This window comes from Centroberyx affinis, unplaced genomic scaffold, assembly GCF_046629955.1.
Source record: "Centroberyx affinis isolate AG114_WGS23_722 - 3 ecotype Tasmania unplaced genomic scaffold, CSIRO-AGI_Caff_v1 ptg000910l_1, whole genome shotgun sequence".
NCBI classification, from domain to species: Eukaryota; Metazoa; Chordata; class Actinopteri; order Beryciformes; family Berycidae; genus Centroberyx; species Centroberyx affinis.
In genome coordinates, this window is record NW_027279494.1 from 1 (window position 1) to 19,808 (window position 19,808).

At 42.2% G+C, this 19,808-nt stretch overlaps 1 protein-coding gene across 1 annotated transcript in view; it reads right to left on the reverse strand.

Annotated features, from left to right (window-relative positions):
* Window positions 1-3,396: 3,396 nt before the first annotated feature.
* Window positions 3,397-19,808, reverse strand: part of xxylt1 (xyloside xylosyltransferase 1) — a 31,026-nt gene continuing 14,614 nt past the window's right edge. Inside the window, exons 4-5 of the mRNA XM_071521658.1 lie at window positions 18,238-18,370; window positions 3,397-6,149 (exon numbers count right to left, since the gene is read on the reverse strand). Coding sequence (XP_071377759.1) covers window positions 5,753-6,149; window positions 18,238-18,370 — 530 coding nt within the window. The 3' untranslated portion in view covers window positions 3,397-5,752. The remainder of the gene's footprint in view (window positions 6,150-18,237; window positions 18,371-19,808) is intronic.

Genomic DNA, 19,808 nt, shown 5'->3' on the forward strand with positions numbered 1-19,808 from the left:
CACACTTGTTTGTGCGACAGCTGCGTTTCAGGACCAGAAAAGACATTAGTTTTGGATTTGACATGGTCTGGATGTTCAGATGTTCAAAGTCTGCAGCATTTCATTTATTTTGCAACGTAAAAGCCATTTCCTGCCTTTCTGCCATATTATCTCCCAAGCATACGCCAGCAGTTTGAAATGTTGGGTTTTGTGTGACGGGACACTGCTGTGATTTCATGTTTGTCCTCAAGGCACCTCAGTGTGAGGTTTCTGCTGATAGTAATGGTTCTGTGCTCTCAGCATGTTTATCAAGAACTGTTTGTGTGAACAGTGAGTGAAGGAAGGAAGGGATGAATGCGTCGAACATTGCTTTATCATGCTAATGCTAGCACGCCTCCTGGGGAGTAGCTCCAGGTTTTTGTAATCCACTGTTATTCTGTCTGGTGGCTGACAGCAGGCAAAACAAAACTTAAGGTGCCAAACCCAAACAAACAAATAATGTTTGATATATTCATTCACTGCCTCTTTTTTGCAGTGATGGATTGTACCTCTCAGCAAGTAGTGGGAGTCAGCAATAGTGTGTGTGTGGAATGGGAGTTCCACACTGGGAGTCAGCAATAGTGTGTGTGTGGAGTGGAATGGATTGGAAGAGACTGGAGGTGACGCAGACAGTGGATGTGGATGTGAAAGTTAACAGTGTTTTTCCTGTTAGTACAAAGCAGCTGCAGTGTTTAGAACCCTAATAATAACAATGATAATAAATATTATTAATAATAATAACATTAATATGAATACTAATATTACCTCTTACCAGCCACCAGAGTTTCAGTATCATAGCCTACTGTTCCAGTCCCTCTTGGACTCAAACATTCTTACACATGCCCAATATGTACTAAATAGACCAAATCTGAGTTTGTAAGTTGATAAGTAAGTGATCAGCTAAGTGTGAGTCATTAAGGAACCAGTTAGGTTGGCAGATTGGCTGCAATTTCTGAGGGTGGAATGAGCTATATGTGTCCTCTTGCTTCATCTAGCCAAAACCCAGTTTAAGTGTCATTATGTGGATATGTAACAACAATCAGCTCCTAAACACAGGAAAGGATGCAAAACAAATGTTGTGTTTGCAAATAGGCCTGCTGTCCATGGCAATTAGCTAATGTTACCATAAAATGCAACATGGCTAGTAGTTTAGCCAAGCTGAGCAAGTGTCATATCAGCAAGCATGACAGCTGGACAGCTGCAAAGAGACAGTTCCAAAGATATACTCAGAGACATAGCTATGATAATGTTGCCATTTTAAGATACTACTGTTACTGTATTGTTGCTGTCAGCTAGCAATGCTAACATAAAGACTTGCAAAACTTGCTAAATGTAACGTTACAGTATCTGTGCAAAGATGAAGGTAAAACTATAGCACCGAGATAGTAAGGCTCAGGAATTAATTGAATGCACTTGGAAAAAACAATGACAAATCATAGAACAAAGTGAAATGTAATTTCAGCTTCTCATAGGCAGAAACCTTGAAACCACACCAGGTTTGCGTGTGCATCTCCCACTGTTTCCAAACAAGAAACCCATCTATATGTCACCTGTATGAAATCCTGTTTTGGATTTGTTTGCTAGTAGCACTTTGTAAGTTTGTGCTTAATAACTATTATGTGCGCAAGCTTCTCCAGTCTTCCAGATTGAATTTGTGTTAAGAGCCAAATCAATTTCCAAAGTGAGTCATGATGTAGAGTCTAAAATCACATCTCTTCTTTTGTCCTAACCTGTTTTTTGTGTAGAACTGGGTCACAGCTTCATGGCCAAGGTAAAATCTGGTCCCGGAGCAAAAGCACTGACTGAAAAGCACTACTGAGATCACAAACAGAGGATTTGATTGAGTTGGATTTGGTGCAGCAACAGAGTGTGTTTGCTGAATGGTTAGTAGTCACCTTGAGAGACAAATGACTAATGGTAGGAGCCGAGGTGTGTGTGAGCATATGCCCATGCACGTGTCCGTATGCCGTCCAATTTGTTTGTGTGTACGTCTGTAGGAGTATCTTCATGTGATGTTTCTGCTGGCCTTGACTGCGTACACGCAAGGCTTTGATGCAGAGTGAGTCACTCTATGAATAGCACTTGCAGCAGCAATGGAATCTGTGGAGCCTTGGCATTGCCTCTCCTGTCACAATCTGGAGGAGATAGAGAGCTGCAGAGAAACCTTTTAACTCTCACCAAGAGCTGGATCAAGCTGCATGTGTTTCTTGGCTAAAGCATCAAGAGAGCCAGCATGGTGTTCTGTTCATTCTGAGGATAAATGCACACTGTGTGTTTGTGAATGAATCTCTGGACTTTACGAATCACAGCGCTAACCTGAACCCTAACCCAGACTAGTAGGCTAGATAGCCTAGGGTTATGCCCAACCCAATACAACTTTATCTTTGGACTGTAATACAATGCAGTGGACTGGAACTTCAAGGTAGACATGTGAGTCAGAGTGTAAAAAGCCACTGTTAAAGGCACAATCCATAGCTGCAGTATGGCATCCTCCTGTCTGTGATACAACTAGCAAGGGCACACAAACAGGTGATAGACAGTTTTGACACAAAATTGGAAATATGGATACACTTTTCCATTTGGCCCAAGGCGTCTGCCGTCTATTTTGTCTGACGAAACTGTATCGACAACGCTTCTCCTCAGTCGTTCCTCATTTGCCTAAATTAGGCCCATTTTCCTATTTTTTGTGTATGTAAAAAAAAAATGCAGTTTCTCAGAGTGCTTGCCATCATTCAAAAGAATGTCAATATTACTAAGGGAGGTGATGGGATCTGCTTTTTGTGAGGGAGAGCAATCTCATTTCAATATGGACAAGACACAAAAGATGCACATTCATGCTAGATGTAAATATAATCCAGCTAATCTAGATATGAGATGCTCTAATCACAGGTGTAAAGTGGGCACAAAGTGTTTGCCATTTCGGTGTCAGCCTGTGCGGGGGTCAGGGCCGATTGATCTTGTGGGTTTTCCATTACCTATGGATGGGCGACCTGCCTGTGTCTGTAAAAATGGGTGAGGGAAAGAGGTCATGTCTAGCATTGTAACAGAAAAATGAGTACGCATGCATGGGTGGGCACATTTGTATTACTAGAAATGCAAGAGTGTTCTATAGACTTGCATTCATTCCCTTGCATGTAATTCTAACCCTGACCTTCAAAGGGTGCACTTTTTTAAAATGAAAACTGACAAAATGGTACTCACAAGGATGGAAATGCTCTCTAACAGTTCCCATCCCACCCACACAAACAAACCAAAAGACCATCTTGTAGGTGAGCTCTTTAAAAATGAAAGTGAAAATAATACAATTAATGTTAGTATGTATATATATAGATATATATAATTTATTTAGCAAAGAAAAAAAATACAATATTGCTTTTACAAATTTTGAAGAGTAACCATACCGGACACATATACACAAGTAAATTATAATGAAATAATGTAAAGAAAGAAGTCTGAACAAAATGGAGTGAATGCTAAACTTACAACACAATGGGCATGTGCAGTAACTCTGTTAAAGGTCATCGAGTTTTTAAAATAAAAAATTAAAAGACTGTGTAAGGGAAAGCATTTACAGTATAGAAGGCTGCTCTTTGTCGTGTCAGTGAAGGAAACATGGCACCTTTGAGTTCTTACAATGAATGTAGGAGCATGCTCATCCACTTACTGGTACAGAACAGGCATACCAACACATACAACTTGTCATGGACACATACACGGGGACAAGCATTGGACAAAATAAAAAAAGATTAAAAAAAGTTATATTCATGAATTAACAAAGAATGAATGACCCATAATTCAGAAAAATTAAATATTAAAACCTATCAACCTTGAGTGGACAAAACCCTTCATGATAAAACATCCAAGCAGGTCCCTGAAGTGGTGAAGTGCAATGAGGAATTAGGAGTGGAGGATAATATAATATGAGATGACATGACCTGGCTTCATGTTTGCTTCCCACTCACACAGTTGTACGCATTCACACCTGGGAGCTGCCCAGAATAGCTATCTTCAACTGTTTGCCACTAAGCAGCTCCAAAGGAGAAAAAAACAGGGTTGAAGTGCCTTGCTCAAGGGCATCTCCATGGTAGTTGTTGAGGGAGGAGAAAGTGTTCTTCATTCACTTTAACCAACAAGCTTCCAATCACACACCTGCATCTGTAACCTCTTGGCTACTGCCTAATATTAATGAAATATATACCCAAATTCATTTTTTATGCTCGATTATGTATTTACTATCATAACATATCATTATCATTTCCAAATATCTTTTAGATTATTTATCTGGCTACAGAATTGCATCCATCAACCGCACCCCAACAACTACTGACTCACCTTGTTCCACCATTTCTACTGCTAGATAACTGCTGTGAAGCATTTATTCCAAGAATCCAGAAGAAGAAAAAAAGAGGTCAGGTTCAGAGTGAATTCAAGGAAGTTTAGTGATTTGAAATAGTCATTAATCGCAAATGGCCTTCAATGCCCCGTATAGATTCCTTTGATGGTGCAAGCCATTCAGGTGCTTTATTCTTACTGTGAGTGTGTGTATGCGCGCATCACCTCAGACAATTTTCCCCAAGTGCTGTCTGATGAATATTGAGTGTTGACATTTCTTTGAAAGAAAGTGTCAGTTCAGTGAGCACAGCGAGGAAGCTCAAAAGTGGGTCAGTGTCTGAAGTCACGCGCCTAGCCGCATCGCTCTTTCTGAAACGTATGTGTGTGTGCTTTTGTGAGTGTGTGTTTGGCCGCAGGTGAACTGCAAGTGCAGGGTATCAACAACAACTATCATTGCCATCATTGCTAACCATTCTCTCCCCAAGCCCTCCTCCACCTACCGGATCTATTTTCTTTCCTCTCCTACCTACAGAAAGACAGGCTTGAATGGAACGGTGCCAGTGTGTTGTGCCTTGAGCCCACGTGGCTTCGCAAACTGGAATCCAGCGGTGGTAAACAAAAGCCCCCTCTTCCTCCACAGGCCACCTGGGTGGGAGGTGAATGGCAACAGATTAGCCCTCACCTGGTGTGGTGTTTGAGGAAGATAATATGATGCAAGGGGAACCTGGGCCATTGAGAGAAAGCTTGAGGAAGTGAGAGACAGAGAGCAAGTGGAGTGAGGGAATCGGAGAGAAAAAAATATGCGTCATCTGTTTATAGTGGCTGCCAAACATTAATTAACCTCATATTCATTACAGATAATATTTTGACTGATGTGAGCAATATAAATTTCCAAGGAATTAAATTAAATAGGAAATAATTGCACTATTTGGTAGTGCACAGCATGGCTCAGTGCTCTTTTTGGACTCTTCCCAAAACAATCTTGTACCAAAGTCAATGAAATCTTATAAGGAGTAATGAACAAAAACATGAGAAAAACAAAAGAACTAATTTACTTGACATAAGAGCCACATTCTCATTGTACAATGGTTTAGGAAGGCATTGATGAGCTGTACTGTCTGTACATGCCACTGTACTTGTGTGCAAGTGTGTATGGAAGTGACTATGGTTGATGCTGTCTGGTTTCTGAGTCTTAAAAAAAGTGAAACGCTTCAGTAGCCCTCCGACCAGCAGGGGGCAGAGCCAGTGACTGCAGAGGCAGTAGAGTGATCAAACAGGACAAATGTATAATGTATGCATAATCCTTCCTCTCAACCCAAAGAAATATCTGAGAATTCCCTTCAGTTTTACTGCAGTAGTCCATGAACTACTTTTTAGGTCCAGCACCAGCCCAGTCCACACCTCAGTCATCTGGTATGGGGGTGTTACAGTTCCCATGGTAGATATAGACAGGTCCGTCACAGCGATAGTACAACTGAAACACGTCTCCGTATCCGTGCTCCCTCCACCAGGTGCACAGCTGGCGGTTCCAGCCACAGGCCAAGGCATAGAACAGTTCAGGGTGCTCCATGCCGATCATGGTGAAGAAGTCCTGATCCCCAAGGTGGCCCCTGAAACGGTACTGGTCAGCTAGCTTGGCCACATTGCCAGGCTCCAGCAGCTGGTTGTAGAGGGCTGAGGCCCTCATGGCCCCCAGGTCCAATAACATCACACCGCTGTTGAAGCCAGGAAGGCCATCAGGAGGAGGTTCCCCTACTTTGCTCTGGGTGTTCTCCTTACGATACTGCCAGAAGGTGTGTCTGTGGGGGAGAAAGAGAGGTGTAGGGTTTCGGTTAGTCGTGGTGATATTCCTCAATCAAGGAAGAGAGGATGGCACTAACATTTCTAGGGTTAAAGGTTCCGTCCATGGCACCAGCACTGCCAGGGTTAGGGTTAGTTTGATTGTCTCTGGAGCTACTCTCTAAACATATATGTACTCATGCTGCTGTAAGGCACTTGGGAAAACATGTTAAACTGGGTAATATAAGATGCAGTAAAAATCCAATAGTAGGCTATGACTTTAACATACAGGTGCAGAAAAGTCAAGAACCAAATGGTTAAAAAAAGGTATCATGCCAAATAGGCCTGAAATCAGGAAATCTGAACTCAAGCCCTTCTCACACTGTGGGAAACTTGTAGACCAATGGTGAAATGTCTCATTCACGTGTGTTTGGGCTGATCTACAGTCAGAGGAGTGAAGGGCAGCTCTGTTTCTGTCCAAGCCTGCTGAACAAACAGTACTGCGGCCCAAAACAGGAAGAGAGCCAGTCCAGGAGCAGGTTGGAGTGCCAGAGGCTCATGCCAACTCAGCACCCAATTCTGCCAACACACCAACTCCGAAGTAGCTACAGCACTGGACATACAGTGTGTGTGTGTGTGTGTGTGTGTGTGTGTGTGTGTGTGTGTGTGTGTGTGTGTGTGTTCTATCACTACTACATTTCTATTACTGACAGATATACTGAACCAACAAAGTGTCCTGGTGGCTCAGTTGGCTAAAGCCTGCTGCACACTACATAACTTTAGGCCCAATTTAGCTGTCCCATACAGCTAAACTGTGTTTTTCTTTGTTTTGCATGTTGGCTTGACTGGGTTGTGATTGACAGAGGGCGGGTCCTAACATAACCGCAAACAATGTTAGCTATTGGTTGAAAGATTTATTTTGGAGAGGAAAACGTGAAAATCGGACACATAGTGACCCAGAAGCATTATCTTGCCTCCTCTTGTTTACAAGCAGAAACCTGTGTACGGAGCTTCTTTCAAAATGTAAAAGTTTATAGCTTGCTATTAGCATTCTGATGCAACTTTGCAAAATGTGATTGTTGACTTTTCAATCACAGTGATGTATTACCTTTAGCGAGTGAATTTTAAGTCTCAGGAGTTGTTTTCTATGCCGCTTGGAATTGAATGGGAGTGAATAAGACTGATTTAATAATATTTTTAATTGTGGTGCATGCATGTAATAAGAGTCAGAATTAACATTAAAAAGGGATGGAAAATGAAAACAATGATCAAAAAACTGCAGGAATCACGCTGGAGTGTCCTTCAAGTTATGACTTAAGTACTTAACCTCCCACCTAACATCTATAGAACTGGTTAACAACTAGCATTAAGATTACTCAAAGAATCTAATCTTCAAGGGATTTATTGTCTTTCTGCAGCAGCTCCAGTCTAGGAGGTAAGAAACTTGGTAGTCTGGCTGTGTGTGTTTGCTCAGCTGTGGTTAGCCTAAGGGACCAGACTGTGACTTTCAAAAAGTTCAGCTTCATACCATCCCCTATGGCTCACACAGCCTCAACCTCCACCTTCCTCCAACATTCATCTCTGCACTTGATGAGCATGGAGCGAATTAAGGCTACTTAAAATGGATGAAGAATCACTTCAATACCAATAAGTCAATACCATACGTCAATACCAATAAGCGTAGCCCCTGCTCAGCAAACAAATGCAAAGCAAAAAAAACATACCTGCCAAGAAGGGTCTCATAAGCATCATGTCTTTACAAGAAACAGCCTGGGCCAGTTAGGCCAGGAAAATCCTGGATAAAGTGTAATGGATGGAGATTCATCGGTAGGAATTTAAAAATGAGGGTAAATTCCATGATAATGTCCACTGCTGGTGTCACAGCATTGAGGGGGACAGAAGAAATCAATAATTAAGACTAACTGACTTTGAAGTGAGTGACAAGAAATGACATAAATGTGTCATTTGGTTGATGATTTTAGCCAATAGTCTTATAATAGGCATGAATGTATATACTTTTAGTGTGTGCCACTGAGGGCACTGGACCTATATCTCTGGCCATGTGCTAACTATTGAGCTATACAGGAACATGAGGAGAATTTGGGAAATAATGGTTACAGCACCACTTACAGTGGGGAGTTTCCATGGCTGAGTTAGCCACTGATCTACAGTACAAGTTATGCGGTTATGGGTGTGGAGCTTGAAAGCTTGCTAAATGAGTGGATTTTCATCATGGTTTACTTATGTTCTCAAGTTTTTGCATGCTCTTAGGGCAGAGGTTTTGTCATTTGAGAATGTAGCCTGGAATCTCTGGTATGTTTGCATGGATATGCACACTGACAGGCACACTTCAGTTCTGGTATATTGGCTGAGCGAAGCCAAACATACCGTCATCCTGCAGAAAGTTTGAAGAAAAAGCAGTGAAAACACAGGGAGGGTGAAACGCAGTGCATCCTTCATGACCTCTCTCTATGCATCTAGCCCCTTCCTCACTGTCTCTTATCGATGTTCTTAACTCCCTCTCTCGTCCTTCTTGAAAGGAGGCATTGAGGACAGAGCTTCAGAGGAGCAGTAGGGCTCACAGGGAGATTGACTCTTAAGTTAGGAAAACAACAGAGCCTGCCCTTAAAGCACTTTACTCTCAGTGGACATCACTACAAGCTATACTGCACAAAGGGACCTGAGTGGCGATTGGCATGAAAACATGTTTTACTTTGTTGCTGCACGTGACTCCAATTTTGACAAAGAGCTTCTGAGCATCTCTCAGGCACTCCTGGGTATGGTCTTCTGAGCATCTCAACTGTATATACCCCTGGGTATGGCTGCTGTGCTTTGTATCACTAAATACACCAGAAATTTCCCTTATGATCATCATATTTCATCTTCCCCTTGAACTTTAAAAGAGGATGAAAAAATTAGAAAAGGTGTGAAAACCAAGTCATGGTCAGCCATATAATTTCTAGCCAGCATCTACTAGCTCAATTCAGATCAAAAACGTCTTAATATTTAGGATGAGCAGAATAAAGCAGATGCGATTCAGAGAAGGGCAACTACTGCTCTTGCTGATAGGAGAGACATAATGGATTTGTCTAAAACATGCAGAAGAATGAGGTAAGGGTGTGCAGTAACACAAGAGGCTTAAAAGACTGCCCAGATACAACCCATTAATACAATGAGCAATCTCACCACAAGCCTTTTTCTTTTAGCACTGAATGTCAGGGTACCTGAGCAGCATTTGTTCCTTGATAAATGTCAAAGCTATTTATCTTTGAAAATTAATGTAATTCTAATGGAGTGAAAAAAGCCTAAATGGAAAAACACAGGGTGACATGATTGTCTACGCTGGTCATTTTCACACTGTGTTCATGATTCCTGCAGTTGATATATTTCTATCAAGACCATGGAGACCGTGGGTTTCTGTGCTGTGGGTGTAACTTCAGTAGTTTTTTTTTTCTCTGGCTTTCTTGAAGTGTCCACTTCAAGAAAGTACAAAATGCTCTATTCTGTGTACTGGCTTGCTAAAAGCCAATGCAGTGAGATTTTTTCACCCCTGCTGAACACAAGGATGAATGGGGAAAAAAGAACCTCTCTTGCAAGCATGCACATGTTTGCCCACACACACTTCACAGTATTGAAATAATTCTAAGTATAGACCGACCCTCTGGAAAATCTTCTGAGAATGAAATATTCATGGATAAATGCTCTGGCTTAAAACACATGGGGATGGAAGATTGATATCATGGTACAGTACAGATGAGCAAAGCTGTTGCAGGGCAGTCAGCAACTTTGTTAAAGAATACGGATCACCTCTTAAGTCATCTTGTTTCTAAAGTGAATGCATAAGTGAAATTTATAAGCAGCCACCCTGTTCTACATGCAAATTAATTGGCCTAGCCTTCTTGGTGCAAATAAACAGCAGTGGGAAAATTGTGAAGAGGAGGATGATTAGGCTTCTTACTGTACATGCGTCCTCACTCTGCAGCTAAGTCAAATCTAGTGGGACCAGTGGATTCTCTCCGTCATGCTCTGCTTTTATGGCTGACCTATATATAGCAGCTCCACTGTACTTGTTCACATAATCTTACAGTCTCTTGGTTTGGTAGCTGGGGACTTGTGGCCCCCATGGATCATTTGTCTCTCTTAAGTCATGCGTTGGGTCTACGTGCACCGAGACACATTTAGGGTGAGCACGGTCAGCAAGAGGAACGTTTACACAGCCTCTTCTCTTCGTATGTTGAATGTGCTTAGTTCACATGACAGCTATATTTGATTTATACCATACACGGGATGGGAAACACATCAGATCCATACTGTCACAGAAGACAGCGAAGCAGATGTAAACAGAGGCAAATTGGGTTAATATTTGAATTTCCGTCACTCAGGCTGAGTTTGATAGGGAGGTTTAACACAAGATTTGCTGTTAGCACTGACTGACGCTGACTGGCTGTACACAAATGATTCTGCGTAATGTTCATGATGACAGACACATTCCACACACACCTGCAGTAAAATATCAGAGACTGCAGGTGGGGAATGTCTTTCATCCATGTGACATTATGCAGCATCATAATGTTAGACACTTTGTTTTTCTACAGTCCTTGAGTGACTGAAGAATATTCTCCAGAATATTCCCCAAATGATCTTTTAAATATGAAACTTGAAATTTGACATCTATTGACATTACTGCAAGCCTTGTTTTAAAAATGTACAACACTTCACTTCAGGTACAACACTACGCTTCGATTACAGTTCAACTTTAACATCACAAAACAGCAAAAATCTTTCATAAATCTGCTCGCATTTTCTAGGAATTCGGATGCAAAAACTTCATTTGCAGTGAGCTCATTAAAATATATCAACAGCACAAAATGGACATGAAAATAGTTCCAATAAAATTCTTACATAAGGAACATCAGGAAGTGTTTACAATAAAGGACTGCAGGCTCGATGCACAAAGGCATGTGTTTACAATTACGAGTGTACCAGAACCCTCTCCCTCATATCAAATACCTCTCTGTTGTTTTCATCCCAAATTCATGAAGCAATGAAGGAGCCTGGACAGAGTTTGCCCAACATTACATAACCACAACCTGTGTGCTCACATAAAGGGACATAGGCTGACTGCAATACATACACTACCAGTCAAAAGTTTGGACACATACATTTTTCTTCATTTTTACTTCCACATTTTAGAATAATAGTAGAGACATCAAAACTATGAAATAACACAAATGGAATTATGCAGTGACCAAAAAAAAAGTGTTAAACAAATCAAAACTATCTTATATTTTAGATTCTTTAAAGCAGCCACCATTTGCCTTGATGGAAAGGCAAAAACTTTCATACATAGGCATCAACTTCTCTATTTATATTTGTCTAAGAAACAAATTTCAAGCATTTAAGCATAAGCCTTTAGATCAAACACAGTACATTCAATAAGATGTGTCCAAACTTTGACTCTTGCACATTGGTCGTGTCCCTCCCTGTGTGCGTTCTGATGTCTGATGCTGGAGTACTTTTCCAAACTGGTCACCTCGACCTTTGAGTAATAGCTTGATTTGAGAGACTGGGACATACTGCAGCACTGTTCCCTGGCAGAATGTCTTTATAAACAGCATTTTCTGTTCCTCTATGGCTGTACACCCAAAAAAGTTTCAGTGTAACCTCTTAGCTAAGATCGGCATTCCTAAAAGTGCCTCCCCCTGCGGTCTGCAAGTTCACAGAGCCATCGTCGCCTGCCTCTAATTTTCACTGCCAGCCTCTCAAGTGAAGTGTCCCTCTCACTCCAAAAAGAACGGCAAGCATTAGCAGGCGACAGGGACACTCTGTGCTGCTACATCATCCAAATCTGTCCACTTTGTTCAGAACGAGAAACGGCCTAATCTCTGAAAGCTGCTTAAAACACTCCTGCTGATAGAGGGGGGTCTGGTTCGGGGGTAAACAAATGAAATGTCTGGTCCTTTTCATCACCGAGCCGTTTGGCAGACTGAAGCAGGTATATCAGAGTTCCAGCACTGACAGGAAAGGGAAGCCATTCAGCAAGAAAGCCCGAAGGTGCTGGCGCCTACTTAAAAATCTAACTTTACAGAATCGTTAGCTACAAAATCAAGCGCTTCCTGACCCCCAACACAAAAACAAAACCCTTTCAAAAGAAATTCTCTCGAGCCAAGTTGGAGTGTGTACTGTGAAGTGTGTCATGAATCAATGCAGTCATGGCACACATTTTAAAAAGTTGGCTTATTCTAGTGTATAATACATCTTATAATCTATCCTGATAAGTAAGGGGGCTATGTGATGGTACAATCTTTACAAGACCACTATGTGTCCCACTCGCAAAACCCATTTCACAAATAGATTCAAATCAGAACAAGGATGGAGAAGGATGTCACAGCTTAGAAAGATCTGACTGTATAAAATCTGAAAGATATGCATCCGTCTTCAAAGTGGGAAAACGTGGGATGTAACATACGACAGAAGCTCAAAACCAAAACACATAAACCAAAATAAGAAACGCTGACATGCATCTGGCTATTGTCTCTCCATTGTCAGTGTTTGTGGCTGTCACTCTGACACTTACGTAAGCGGGTCTTGTCTCTCGGGTTTTAAAACGTTACGGATGCAGCTACAGGAGGAAGAGACGGGGCATTTTTTCCAATAATGAACTTTTCATTGGCAGGACGTGCGCTGAATGCAGCTGGTGGGAGGATGCCTTCTCCTGCATAATGCTCTGTCCATTAACACCAGACACGAGTGCGAGCTGAGAGCCCTCTCCACTCAACACAGGAAAACACTCCAGTGGAGAGGATGCACTAGCTAGCTAGCTCACACAAACCAAGTTTCAAACTTAAGATATTACATAATATCTAGTAATTTCCAGTGTATTGGCAATGCTTTAGAACTATCTATATTATACAGTATTCAACATATGCTTTTGGATACAGTTACTCAACAGTGAAGAAATTATAGGCTAAATCACATTTCAATAGGTAGATGATATTAAAAAAGACATTTTTATTGCGCATGTGATTCACTCGATTTATTATAGCTAATTTGGAGACTACTGCTGGCTGGGCAAATAGCAATGTCCTTGAGAGAAACTGCAAACTTCAAAATGTGCTTTGCTGTCAACACATTTTAATTTATTTAAAAAAAAAAAAGGGAATAAAGCAATTGCTGTTTCTGCAATGTGTTTTAAAGCTCCCTTCCTTCAAAGTCTCATTGAGCCCGCTGAACTTGGACAAATAGGCTGGCAGAGTGAGTTATCCTTCATGCCACTGCTGAATGTGCACACTCACAAAAACATACCAACACACACACACACACACACACACGGCCTTGTTGGTCTAACAAGATGGGGAACCGGTTGTGACTTTGGGTTTTGTTTAGATCCCGTAAATCAGCTAGTCAGTGAGGCTGTTTGTGGTAAGTGGCGTGAGCCCCTGCTCCGCTGCCGTGTGTTTTGAGTGTGTGTGTCCGGGCAGACGGGGAGAACATTAGTAGGGGCTTCCCCCGGTCAGTGGACCATTGAGCCGCTACAGTGACAGGACTATGGAGAGGGCAGAGATACAGATCAGTTTGGAGTTCCTGGACCCCTCCGAGGCCTGCCAGGAAAGCCCAGGCTGCATTTCTGAAACCACTTCACCAGAAATATGACATCATCGACACACAGTACACACAGTACACACACACACACACGACAATCTTTAAGTTTTAGGGATATTAGAATTAATTCACATCGAACAGTTCCACATATAATGGACTATTTACTACTGTATACCTGTATATGCAGTTCCAGTACTTATCTGCTGGTGGGCGCCCATGTGTAACCATGCAATAATTAGGATAAACTGCTACATGGGCAAAAAAGTTAACTTGGAAGTGTTTAGATGTTTCTGAAACCTGTGTAGTACCTGGAGAGTAAAGCACTCAGCCTTGTAAAACACTTCTTTAACCACATAATTTACATTAATGCAAATTTCTGTGCAATAGGTTCTTTTGAACGTTAAGCTATTGAACAGCAGATGGAGGAACATTAATCTTATCCATAGGCGCCTCGGGACGGAGAAGAACATGAAACAAAAAGTGCTTTCAAAGCACGTGCAAGATTGATGATATGCAACTCAAGCTAAATTGGATTCTTTCCCTGGCCCTCTCCCCCTGTCTAAAGTATATTGTTTCATTATTTTCCTTTCCTCTGAAGAATGTCCGGAGAGAGGAGTTCAAAGCGCTAGAACAAAAGGTTGTCAATTAAGGCTGGAAGTTTCCTCTCTGTAGACTGGGACAGTGCCCTCTGACACTAGAGTTGAGGTATGAGGGTATATAGAGGGCGACGCTGTTCTTTGCCATTGCAAATTAGGAAACTGGAATGGAGAGACGTGTGTTCAAAAGGGCCGCTTTTGGCACAGAGCACAACCTGTCTCAGCTAAAACCATATTCATTACTGCGCATCCATCACTCTGAGCTCTCTCTCTCAATGTGTGTGTGTGTGTGTGTGTGTGTGTGTGTGTGTGTGTGTGTGTGTGTGTGTGTGTGTGTGTGTGTGTGTGTAGTGGTAGTGAATTATGAGGAAAATTGTTGAGAACGAGTAAAAAGACAAACTATGAAAGCGCCATCACAGCTGTTCACTTACTAACCCCGCCCCCCTTTTAAATTCATACAAACACAAGCAGATTCTTTGTCTCATACACACACACAGTCTGTAAAAACCTGGAGGAGACCACCTGGCTGTATGTTTATCGCAGTAAGCAGCTGCTCCACTAGACAGCCCTTGTAAGCATGACACAGCCGTGGTGTAGTCTTACTCTCCCTCACACACACACACACAAAGTGACGTCCTGTTTTGATGCTGTGCCTGCGTGGAAAGCGGCAAAGCAGTCTAAACGAGCCAGTCGTGTTTGTGTTAGTACCTCTGAGAAAGACAGAAAAATCAGCTGAGGAACAAAGAGCGGGAAAGTCAGAGCCCCTTGTTTACTGCAACACACTCACACACACACACACACACACACACAAAGACAAACATACACACACATCATCTGCTATAGGCTGCACTCCAGAAATCCATTTTGGATATGTGACAGCTGACGTCATGGTTTGATGGATGAAAGTGGTTTGCAGGACTCTTAATCAGACCCGTCTCTGATCATAAGTTAATAAAGGGAAGAAAAACTGGCTCATAGGTGAGCTGAAGTGGGCCGAGACGTACGGGAAGTTGATCCTTACTCATTCGCAAAATGTGTGACTCACTAATTGCCTGGACTTATTTGAAAAGACTGACTGTGCCAATAGAGGCCTAACTTTATCACAATTGTGACAAAGTTAAAAGTGAGACTGATCTCGATTAAGGCTAAACCGGTGAAAAACGTTACCTACCTGAAAACAAGTCAGAACGCGTTTTTTCGCCAAATAAGGTAGTAAATGGCAAAAACCACTGTGAGCACTCATTGACTCAAGATACTGCTGTTTATGGCTCTTACAGACAAGTGCCAGTACACACACTGCTGTGGCACGAGCTGTGTTTATAAAGGAGGATAAGAACAATGGTCTGAGAAAGCTGCCTATTCTTCCTCTTGAGCTGGCGCGCTGCTGCAGGGCTGAGGATGTGAGGAGAGGAAGGAGGGAGGGAGGGAGGGAGGGAGGGAGAGGAGGACAAAAGCGGCGAGAGAAAAGGGAAGAGGAGAGGAGAGGAGAGGGGAAACTGGAGAAAAACAAACAGAAATCGTCGATAGAAAAAGTTCGGTCTCCAGCTCTGCAGTGCCACCAAGGGGTTGCCATGACTTGAAGGCAAAGTGGGCTCAATGGGTCGGCTTGATTGATGTGAATTTTGCAATGAACTCAGGTCAGAATAACCTGGCAGCTGGGATGTAGAGCGTAGCCAGGTGAGAAAAGGTGAGAGGAATCCCATCGGTGTCTTGCAAATACAGTATATTCTTCTACCAGCCCACAGCGCAGCAGGGATGAGCAGATTATTTATTAACTCCAGCCAGGTGTGACATTTCCTGACATGGAGCATCAGTGGCTAGTTAGAGCCTGCCAAATCTTCAATTATTGATCTTGGCATGAGAGACTTATCTACTGAAACTGAACTAGCTTAGTCATGAAGGCCATCCATCACCATCTTTATGCTGCCAGGTAATGGCATGGTTCTGAATTGTTTATGGCTGTTTGATGGCAAGATTTCTCTTTTAATTAGGGGAACGCCACTCAATTTCATACCAACTTAGTCTTTATGCCTGATGACATTAGGGTTTCAAGTCTTAGTTCTCTGGTTTTGGGAGAGATTTATTTAAAACACTGACACTGATGAAGCCCTGATGGGCAAAACGTCTATTGAATAAAACAGACTTTTTATCAGCATGAATGAATGCGGGCCTCCTCTATTTTTGATATGGAGCTACACTAGGTCAACGCACATACTTATTGGACTGTCCCAGGCTGAAGGAATATTATGTGATTACTTAAATTAAGTGCCGTTTCCCTTTAAGTAGATTGTTTCTCCGGGGCTTGACGCATGTTTAATGTGAGGTGACAAATGCCTCAGGGAGGAAAAATGATGGCTGGAAAATGAAGCAGCTTGGGGCCGATGCAAACACACAAAGACCATACAGTACTTCCACTGGCACACAACCTTTTTAAAATGCTTCAGAATACCCAGACAAACCAGTATCCTCACTTTAGAAAGTCCAGACTTGCAGCATTCAATAATCATCAATATTACAACTGAAAGAATAGTCTGTATCCCATTATTTTGTGACCCACATCAAATCCCTCCCCCTACAGCATCTCATTCAGTGAGGCAAAGCGAGAGAGCTAGACAAATGGAGAGTGAACAACATAGAGAGAGGTGAAGAGCAGCTCTCAGCTTCCTGTTGCTGCCCACCCCCCCTCCAAAAAAACAAAAAAAAAGCAAAACACGATGACCTTCAGAACGTTGCAACACTCACATGGAAGTTTCCGTTAGAGCTAGCAAACCTCGCCTGCCCTCACATCCCTCGCCTGCCGCCAGCCTCTCCAATACGTCCCCAGCACCACACACACACACACACACACACACACACCCCCACACTTCACCATTACAAACTCCTCTCTCTCTTCCTCCTTGTCCCCCACACCTTCTTGGACAGTCCGTCTTCCCTTCTTGCTCCAGCCCCCAATCCTGGGTTTATATTTAAAAGTCTTGACAGCGCAGTTCATGGATCTCTCTCTCTCACACACACACACACACACACACACACACCAGAGAGCGCTCCTGTCACTGTCACTTTGATGAGAACCTGAGACTAGTGAGCTCTCACAAATCAAAGGTGCCATCTCCTCTCAGCTTTTAGTGGGCGCCCTCTGACACTGATGGGCCACGTGGCTCCTATCGACCAGAACTCAGACCCACTTCACCACATCTAAAAGCCCTGTCCTTGAATAGGAACACATGGACGACAACGTTACAGGGAGCCCAGGTTTTTTTTTTTTTTTTTTAATATTGCAGCTAGAGGTTTTGAGTTTTGAGTTTTTGTTTGAGGTGTAGAAATGACATGCTGGCAACATCCTCAGTGTTCTTGTGATTCAGTGTCTGAGACTGTGTGAGATACTTCTGATGTTCTTTCTCACTTAGAAACTGCGAGAGAACGTGAGCGAGTACGCGCAAGTGAGACCGATAAAAACTTTCATTTCAATCCATCTGGGGTCAACAGAGTGTGTGAAATTTGTACAGTGGATCAGAAAGTGAGGGAGTGTGTGCTCAAAGACAGAGAGAGAGAGGGAGTAACAGAAAGGACATTGCTAATACGGATGCACTGATCAATAGCCAAGATATAATGGGCCATGCCAAGATATAATGGGTTGTCGGCATTTGAGAATTTCCCCAATACTAAAATTCGACATCAAAAGCCAGTAACATGTCGGAAATCAAAGCAAAGAGACGTCATTTTCTTTTAAATTTAAAATTTAGAAGATGCCATATAAAAAAAAGAGATTATATCACAAGTAGATCTCAAAGTAATAGATTGGTTTAGCGCTCTACAACAGCTGACACAAAGTTTAGTACTTGGTATCAGCACTGAGAAAGTGGCATCAGTGTTTCCCTAATAGCTAATGTGATGAACCAAACCAGCCTACCTGTAGACTGGCTGCATCTCTCTGCTGATGCCTATGACCGCTCCGGGAGGGAAGCGATCAAACTCTTGGAAGAGATCCCTGATGTTGGTCCTGTATTTCAAGTCCAGGTCCAGCTGCACGATGCGCGTCAGACCTGAAAGAAAAGCCCTCCGTTTAAAAAACCATGAAATCATTTTTTATTGCAAAACATTTCATACTGACCTGCCAATGTAAGAGGGAATTTCCAAAACTCTTACAGCAATAGCCTAAAAAAACAAACCAAGATAACCCACAACCTCACCTGTAACTTCACCAAATTCTTACTGAAGATGAGAACTTTGACGAGTTTAAGATTATATAAAGTGCTAATAAACTACAAATGGTCTAAAACTAGAAAGCCCTAGAAAGACAGACATAACTGATGGCTTTTGTTATGTTTGCCAAAAAACATGCAACCAAAGTGACTGATGATGACAGTTGTTTAAGGCATAATATGTGAGCTGTCTATTTTCTAAAATTGATGAGACCAGGAAATGTAGGCCTATTTCTTTTCTCACTCAACACTGCAGGTAGGTTGAATTTATTTTAGACGAATACTTCATTGACAAATAGTACACCATCTAGTGATTAACAGACTACTTACTTAATCATTCTCATACGTAGTTCTAAGACTCCTTTAAAAACCACAGGGTCAGTAAGATTAGACTCTGGCAGACTCCTGAACAGCTGAACATGCTGAACATATGGACTATACAGCAATATATATTAGGGTCATGCAATAGATCATGGACTATGCAGCAATATGAGGGTCATGCATAGGTATACTTGTCTTTCATGTTATTTATATTGTTTACTTCACAAAAGGAATTTCCATGAAAATGTAAAATAAATGTTAGAAATGTGTAGAAAGACGAGCATAGCTGTACATAGCACAAAGTTAATGTTTGGCAGCTGAAAGCCTGCGTACAGTGAAGGATTACCAATGTAACTTGTTCTTTGTGGATAAAATCATAACACCAGTATCCAGGATACACAGACCCTCATCTGTTCATTGTTCCAACTTCCTGTGTTTTGCTGGTTGGCATGGCGATGAAAGGTTGGGAAACACTCAGGGTGCTGGGCTGGTGTGCCATGGACACAACATAATTATTGCATTGATGAAGCACTTGCCATGCCAATTTGAGAGGGACTGTCACAGATGATAAGTAATGCCTGTAATGCCCTGGGGGAGGGGGTTTGGATCTGGGAAGGGTTCGGTGTTAAAAGACATGTTCAAGGAGACTTCAGAGGCTGTTGAGGGAGGGGAGAGCTGTATCCACTTTTGGCATCCAAAATGTCCAAACCAATCCAGCGTGTCAAACTGGTAACATTTGAGGTTCAAAGTTTGTACCTCTAATCTTTAGGCTACTGTACCATCATCCAACCTCTAAGACGGTTTCCTAATATAGATCATCCTCACTTTAAGGTCACAAGAAAAACAACATTCCAATGGTGTCTTGCTTCTGATGTATTTCTGGTTGAAATAGGCGGGACATAAGGCAAGAAGAAACCGTTTAAACGTGGGCGGGTTGGACCATAATAAACATGATAAA